Source organism: Pinus tabuliformis, chromosome Q, assembly GCF_031772625.1.
Source record: "Pinus tabuliformis cultivar Carrire ecotype Pingquan chromosome Q, CPIR1, whole genome shotgun sequence".
Lineage (NCBI taxonomy): Eukaryota > Viridiplantae > Streptophyta > Pinopsida > Pinales > Pinaceae > Pinus > Pinus tabuliformis.
In genome coordinates this window covers 971101010-971109718 of record NC_142296.1, presented here as the reverse complement: position 1 = coordinate 971109718, position 8709 = coordinate 971101010, and the positions used below count along the sequence as shown (strand labels likewise).

General features: G+C 40.0%; 1 protein-coding gene across 1 annotated transcript; it reads right to left on the bottom strand.

The window, feature by feature from the left end:
* Positions 1-6231: 6231 nt before the first annotated feature.
* On the bottom strand, positions 6232-7396 carry LOC149222717 (uncharacterized). The gene has a single exon (XM_089383135.1). The coding sequence runs from the start codon at positions 7297-7299 to the stop codon at positions 6364-6366; it is 936 nt and encodes a 311-aa protein (XP_089239261.1). The 5' UTR covers positions 7300-7396; the 3' UTR covers positions 6232-6363.
* Positions 7397-8709: the final 1313 nt, after the last annotated feature.

Sequence of the window (8709 nt, the reverse complement as noted above, 5' to 3'; positions counted from 1 at the left end):
CTACCCATCCCTGAATGAGATGGCCTAAAGTTCTGTCCCTATGCGTCAGCCCACACTTGATCGATATCATAACCTGCATCGTCGCATCAGCATACCCTCTGATGAATGGATCTTCACTCCAAATCCTCCCTGAGGGATCCGAGAAGTGAATCTCCCTGTGTGTCAGCAGTGATGCTACCCCTGCGCTGCTCCTCTGCATCCTATGAGCCCCACACAAAAGTGAAGAATCCCCAACTCCATACAAGGCACCATCTGATGGCCCGCCAATGCCACCTCCGACAAACTCCTCCCAGAGTGTGCTGATCACCTCGTGATCCTGTGTACCAACGTTGTACCAAGTCAACCCAAGAAGCATGTCCATAAACTGGTTAGCCAATGGTGCTGACAGAAAGTCTCCTAGCAGAGGTGCACGCTCGACTACTAGGTCAACTATACCCTTTAGGTAGTAGTCAACCGGTATACCTGGGAAATGATAGGTGGCCCCTCCCGGATCCCAATGCCAGTCAAAGCTTCCAGCATCCCTAGCGCCTAGAAACTCCTATTGAGTCCACCTAGGTCCACTACCATCTCCATAGCCCACTCCACCGGGTACCAACTTAGAATCTCTCGTCACCCAACCCTATGAGAGGGATCAAATGCACGAACTCCCGCACATAGAACAAACCCAACATGCAAGTGTTGCACCCTATGCAACTTAGGCCGTCTCATCTCGCTATCCTGGTCAATACATAAAATCTGACTAGGTAGCTTTGTCTCTCTCTATCCAATGGGCCAAAGGTAACCTAACAGTGCTGCCAGCCCCGTATATGTATGCCCGGAGAGGGTTGCCCTCACACTCCCACATGCACTCTAGTTGCACCAATAATAAATCCAACCACTCCCCAACGTGAGTCAATTTGGCCGTGGACTCGGCACAAACCGCTCTCATGCCCTCCAACTCCTCATTCTGCTACAGAATAGCCTCACGCACTAATGCGATATTCCTTTGTAATGCTAGAAGGTCAGTCTGAAACTGGTGGAACTGTTGCGGGCATCTATCACCTGTAAACTCAGTTACAGCTCCAAATACCTCAGCAACTGTGGGCATCTCATCCATGGGTGGCACCCCCTCAATAGATGGCTCTATGTGTGTAGGCTCTATCCTCTCCACCAAGGTGTCAATTGGGGCTATCAAAGAGGTCTCTAATAAAGGTGACTCTTGTGCCACATCGGGTATATCGATGTTCTCCTCACCATCCTGTGGGCTTTCAACATCATGCTCAACCTCCTCCTTAGGCTCCTATATCTAAAGCCAGGTCTCCACCAGCAAAAGCGCCCCCTGATCTCATCCTCTAACGGTCTCTGTCCTACCTGCTCCTTTTCGAGAGATCTGGTGCCCTGATCTGGTCAGCTTTCCCACATGATGTAGATGGCTGCACCCCCACGGCCTACTCACCTCTAATGTCTCTGTTGTAAAGGTGAGGATAGGTTTGGTCTGTCACCCTCCTCAACTTGGCCAACCTCTCATCGTCCCAATGAATTCTACCCTAGAATTTTTGCATACTGGATTTCCCTTGGGCTATGGGTTTGTCTCCGGTTTCACCCATCACTGTGCACTCATACCCAAAGCTTCCATGATCTTGTGGCTAATTTCCCATAGTTGCTTTTGGCTAATTTCCCACAATTGGGCGAAGATCATGCTCTGATACCATTGTAATGTTCCAAACTAGGGAAAATAGTGCTATGCAAAGCGAACAATAAAAATAACACCATAAAATTAAATCAGACCTTCAGACCACAAAATTGGCAACCAAACTGCGTTGTCTACTCATTTATATTAAATGGGAAGAGGTGTACAACAAGGTGCTAGAATGTGTGCACCTAGGCTTGCTCTAGGCAAGATAGCAAAAGCCCAAAATTAATAATGGAACACCCTCCTCAACTCTATTGGTAATCCGGCCCAAAAGTGTGTTGTTACTACCTAGAAAGGTGTTGTTGCCTGAAATGATATGTTGTTAGAGTCTTCCTTGTTGCTCAGAAAATTATGGGAAATTAATCCCAACCTCTACGCAAGAAACCAAGAATAACCCACGAAGGAATTGGCCAAATGTTGACCTCAAATTTTGGCCCGAATTCCCCTTAGCCCCTTTAGTTGTTAGCTGAATTGAGGCCCCTGTTTGACCCCTTACATCTGACCAGAAAATTATATAAAATTAGGAGTATGATCTTTGCCCAAATCCCAGAAAAACTCAGAAAGGGTTTCCCTTGGTTCCAACCTTCAAAAATTGACCCTTCATAGCTTTGCTCTCCTCCAATTTCGAATTTTGTTGTTATCCCTAATCCTGTCAATCTCTACTCTCCCAACTCCAGTAATCCTCCTCAAATGGCTCTCCAAATGATCTCCCAGCACTCCAACTCCAAACTCCCTCGAATCGTGTTGCCCAAAGAGTCTCACTCCAATGACTGCGCAGTCATGGAGGAGATGACACAGTCCTGCATGTGATGAAATGAGAGTTGTGTGTAGGATGGCCCTCTTGTCTGTAGTTGCCCTCTATACTCCTGAAAATGGTGAAAGGATGCTCCTATCTCCCCAACTTCCCGGAGCGCCTCACGCTATGACTGCGCAATTCCCGCGCTATTGTAACTCCCCCTGCTGTTGGTACTCGACTTACAATTGTTGTAACTCATCTCCCTATTGTCGCTGCAAACTGAGATGAAGAATAATTCCCTCCTAGGTCTGGCACTCAAAGTCCATCGAAGCAAGGGTCAAGATCTTTGCTCGGAGACACTCGTGTGCTAAATAGGACAGTAACTTGGGTAAGCAGCTCGAGCAATTAAGATTGAGTTCAATATGTCAAAAAATAAGATGACATGCTGAAATGAGGAGAGTTGCCTTCCTTATATAGATTTCGTGGAGCACTTTTCCCTCCATTTTCCCTCCATCATGGGTCCCTTACTTAACCATCGATTTCCCCTCCATGCAAATCGAACTAGGGAATGTGTATTCTCCTAGTGTGGGTGGCCCCCATGTACAAATTAACCACATCAAAATAACTTCTACTAAGTCTAGCCTCCTAATAAAATCGAATGGGCCCCATCAACTCCAAAATCGGCCCCAAAATGTAGAAATTAATCTTGTTCCAAAATAATTTAGGAAGGGACATTACAAACCCACTCTTTGCTTCCTTCTCTAGCTTTCCGGCAACTGTTGCTACTCTCTGGAAATCGAACTGCCACAGAATTCAAACCCCACAAGTGTCTCAAGTATGTTCTCCATCTACCCATCAACTTCTTCTTATAATCCTCTGTTGGAGCACCAACGGCCAACATTAAAACATAATCGATGGCCCAGATTAATTCTTTGTCGATCCGTGTGAGTTTCTAGATGATTTTCATCTTATCTCAATTAATATTGATTAATTAACTATATTCCCTAAGTTTAGACTTAAGAAATATTTAAAAATCAGCTAATAATCTAATTGAGACACTTCTAGGTGGCATTTCTAAAAACTATTTCTGAGTTATGGAGAACTCATGTGCTCTAACCTCACCACAAAGTTTTGAGACTAGAACACATCTGATGCTACAAAATCTAACATTGAATAGGGTACAGTGTACTCAAGTTTGATCCTTTTTTTTGCACAAAAACTATTGAGAGCATTTGAAGTATAATCAACCCCAATTATTACATATATATGCCTCAAAGGTCTTCCTGACTGCTTGCTTCTCACCATATGCCTTAAAAATCTTAAACATTTCTAATGCCCGCAATTTATTTTTGTACAAATAAACAAAGGTCATTCCCGAGAAATCACCAATAAAGGTAATAAAATACCTTGCCCCTTCATGTGTCACGTTGGCATTGGACAGCAAATATCTGGATGCATGGGCTCCATTTGCTCCTTTGCTCTTCTCACTCCTTTCCTTGAGAAAGGAAATCTATGTTGCTTGCCCAAACAGCAGCCTTCGTAAACTCCCAACTCAACTGGCAGATGCAATTCCAAATCTTCTACAAACAGCTACCTTTTTAATACCCCTAGTGAATGTGTATTTGCATCTCCAACTCTATGATGCCAAAGCACTGAATCTAATTTTTCATTTCTCTTGTTATCAACACCACTGAGGTTGTTGCTGCACATAACTAGTACAGATTGTCATCTCTAATTCCCTTCGCAATAGTCACTTCTTCCGGATCCTTAAGGACACACACCTTGTTGTCAAACTGTACAAATATTCCAGCATCAGTAATCTTGCTCACTGATAAAAGACTTTTTGCGAGAGGAGGAGCATACCATACATATTAAATTTGCTTATGTGCACCATCCGGCATCTTCAATGAGATATTTCCAACTCCCATCATCTCATGCTTGCACTCGTCTCCAAGATTGACAGTCTCCCTTCAGGTAATTCTTGATAAGACAAAAACCAACCTCTCTTGGGTGTCATATGCTGAGTTTCTCCTGAATCTAGTTCCAGCACTTCCAAATATCTGAATCTGGGGATGTAGTGACCGAAAACTAATGTTTTTGGTCATTGCTTGAGATTTAGTTTCAGCTGCCTTCTTTTTCCTTACCTCTTCTACCCACGCTAACCACTTTCTGCATTCTCTTAAAATGTCCATACTCCATAGCCCCACAATGAAAGCAGTTTCCCTTATTTTTCTCCTCCTTTGTGTCTTTATCATGCTAAGGCATTGGACTGGGAGCGATGAAATTTGCTTTCCTTTCTTCTTTTCTATGCCCTTGTATCCTGCAGAAAACTTCCCTGTAGGATTCTCACGATTCATTTCTTCTTGAAATAGTGCTGCTAATCCAGGATAGCTTGAGAGCTCAATGCTACTACCAATCCAGAATAGGGTTCTAGCAATCTCCCAAGAAGTTTCACAGCAGTGTCCTCTTCCTTAATCTCTGACCCACATGCTGCCAGCTGGCTTTTGAGAGACTTAAACTGGTGTGTAGTCCGATATCTTCTGTGTTTCCTATACCTTTAACGGGAAAAATCTTCTCCAAAGATATAATCTCGTATTAACATCTCTTGATTTATATAATTTAATTAGCTGATGCCAAGCTTCTTTTGCTGTTTTTGGCTCATTTACATGCAAAAGCACATTATCATTCAAACCTAAAAGTATACAGGAATGAGTGCCACTCCTACCTTCCTTTGCCTCCCACTTATTGATTGAATCTGCATCTTGAGTAGGATTAATTCAAAGTCCAGGTTAGGTTGAGTGCTCAATGCTACTACCAGTCCAGAATAGGATTCTAGCAAACTTCCACGAAGTTTCACAGCAGTGTCTTCTTCTTTAATTTCTGACCCGCACACTGCCAGTTAGCTTTTTGAGAGACTTAAACTGGTGTGTAGTCCGATCTGTTCTGTATTTCCTGCATCTTTAACTGGACAAATATTTTTCGAAGATATAATCTCGTACAAACATCTTTGGATTTATATAACTTACTTAACTGATGTCAATCTCCTCACATGCAAAAGAACATCATCACTCAAACATAATTAGAGGTATACGGGAAAAAGTCCTACCTTCCTTTCCCTCCCACTTCTTGATCAAATCTGCATTCTGGGTATGATTAATCCAAGTCGTTTCAACTACATTGAGCAATTTGAGGAAGTCCTTATTTAGCAACAACATCTTCATACTGAACTTCGAGAGGTTAAATCCAATGTCATCAAATCATTCTACTATCCTCTGAGGATCTCTTGCAACAAATGTGGCCATATCTCCGTCCTAACCTTTCTGATACTTCTCTCCGCAGCTTCAGACCCACACCATCCCAAACCCTAACAGTACTTTAACAATACTGTCCATTGTGGGTCTGATACTATGTAATTATTACACTGATAATTATTTAATAAATTGAAAACAGAATTAAACTGAATAATAAATCTTACTTTTATTCATCCAGCTACAGCTAAAACAGAGATACATTAAATTTAACAACAGGGAAACAGAGTCCTTGGAAAACTCAACAGCATAAACTACCTTACGTTAACTCAATAACCTACAGCTGAACTGTTTTAACAGGATATTTTTAAAGGATTCAATGATTATTTTGGTTGAAAAATCATATATATAGATAGTGTGCACATATTTAATAAAAAAACATATTCTTTATTATTAAAACATGTAATTTTTTTGGGTAAATGTAATTGACAATTTTTTAATTGCTAAATTGGCCAAATTTCATCCGAAAAAATACTGTACATGTAAGCGGTATTCATCTGATGTGCAGTCTATCATGCAAATAGAAAACCCTAAATTGCTTACTAAAAACCCCAAATATTAGTCTACATTTTCTGCACGTCTGACACTAGGGAGGAGAAGAAGATGCAGCCTGGGTGAGCCCCACATAATACTTCCAAATGGTAGAACTAGAGCCCTACTCTCCTTTCGTACAAAAGTTTGGCTAGATCCTCCAGCCTACGCCAGAACATTTTCTTTACCTCCGACCACTTTTCCCTAGCAGCGGCATGCAGTTGGGGATCAACCCAAATCTTCAAATGCAAGTGGGCTACGTTCCTGTAACATCCATGATTGAGAATCATGCTCTTGAACATGCTAAACCCCTCATTCCTGAGAGCCCGAACACCAACCCACCACAGATAATACATTTCCTCATCATCCAGCTCGGACATTCTGTCCACGTGTCTCAGGGGAGTAACAATGAAACCAGGCCTGGCCTTTGCATCCAAACAACACTGAACATATGATTGATCGCTGAATTCCTTCAAAACACATTCGCCCGCTAATACATCTCCAAAGGGATACAAAGGGGCATCGGCACAGCAGGAAATGCAAGGACGACCATTGGATAAGTCCTCTGGTCCTCCGTATTCATCTCCATAGAATATCTTAATCACAAAGCCTTTGGTCACATCATTTTTGAGCTTAAGATGGAAATCTAGGATTTTTCTCTTTACCTCCACTTGGTGAATCACTTGTCTGAAGAAGCTGATGACCTGTTGCTTAGAAGAAGACTCCATGAACGTACAAAAGTCAACCGGCTCTTTGCCATCTGTGTTGGGTATAAGCTGCAATATGCCTGGACATATATCCTCAACTCTGATATCCATTTCCTTCTTCTCTCTTTGCGTTTGGGCAATCTGAACAGCTTCTGGAATTGACTGCGATGAGGAGCGTATTGTGATGTAATTTTTCTCGAGTGCCTGCATCATCAACCTCGGTAAGAAGCCTCGGCGATGCCTCATATTGTTCCGTCTCTCACAGCATGCTTTTAACATCATGCCATGCCATTCTATGCCATGCCAACTTAAAAGGGAAAATGAATGCCTTAACGTAGTCGTCATTCTTTACTGGAATCTCCTTCACATCTATGTGGACATTGACAATTAATATCATTGTATGGAGGTGCATCTGTCTCTTTCAAACCAGGTCTATGTTTAGGTTAACCACCATAACCAGATAGGTTATATATATATTTGAAATTTCAGATAAATAAATCAGTTTTCTTTCAGGCTAGTTACTTAAAAGTTTAATACAAAAATATGTTTAGGTGCAAAATTATTATAAAGCTTTCTAGTCATTATGTCAAGGCATTATAACTAATCTGTCAGTGGATTGAGTGAGATTTGTTTTTGTCGTTAGTGAAGTATATTTATTTAGAAGTTTAATATAAAAATATTTTTAAGTATAAAATTATTACAAAGTATTAAAAGCATTATAAGCAATATAGCTCATCATGTTAGTGATTGAAATTTTAAATTTTAGTGGACAACTATTTCATCCAACTACTCCACACAATCTCGATTGACATTATTATTATTATTAAATTATTTATTATTGATTATTTTTATTATTATTTTTGTGTATTTTTTTGTTTTCAGCCAAAAAAAATTGGTTACTTATTTTAATATTAGGAATTCAATTTTTGTTATTTTTTATTATTATTAAATTTTATTTATTTGTAAAGTAATTGATTGAGGTCTTATTATGGGTTTAGTAATATCCACTTCTATTTGTTACTAATTTTTTGTTTTTTATTTTATTAACTTTTTATTTAATTTTTTAATTTTGATTTTTTCTCTTTTTTATTTTATATATATAAAATAAAACACATAAATATATGTAAAAAATAAACATGTATATTAAAGTTTATGATGATGATGATGATGATGATGGTTAACGTCCGCTGAGACCAAATAATGATCTATCGGACCTAGAAAGACAAATTATTTATTTTGATTTAAGATTTTATTCCTATGCTCAAAAAGCTTGGAGAGAAGCCTCCCGAGTTCACTATAATTTTGGCATTGTAAAAGGCTAGGAAGGTCAGTATTGTAACAAAGGTTGTGAAATTGAGATCTAATGTGGTTGTATGCAGGGCACTCTAAGAGGAAGTGGTTTTCATCCTCAATGCTCCTATTCTCACAAATATGGCAGATCCTTTCCATCCATGGCGTTTTAGGAACTACCCAGTGGCCAGTTTCACTATGGAGCTCATGAGAATTCGTTCTAATCTTTGCTATATTAATTTTCTTTTTTGAGCTAGTTAGAATAGAGAGATACTTTTGATCTTCAAGGGTGGGCTTGATGACCTTCTTATAATAACTTAATTTTCTTTTAGACGCTAAATCTTTCTCACACCACAATTTTTCTTTGAACTTAGAAGTAACAATATCTTTAATGTTATTTATGTTTTGCAAAGCATCATTCTCATTGATCTCCCAATAGTTTAACCAGGCCCTTGTGTCCTTATG

What these genes read in the sequence shown, in the direction of transcription:
- LOC149222717 (XM_089383135.1), bottom strand. Translation starts at nt 7,299, where the DNA reads ATGACGACTACGTTAAGGCATTCATTTTCCCTTTTAAGTTGGCATGGC.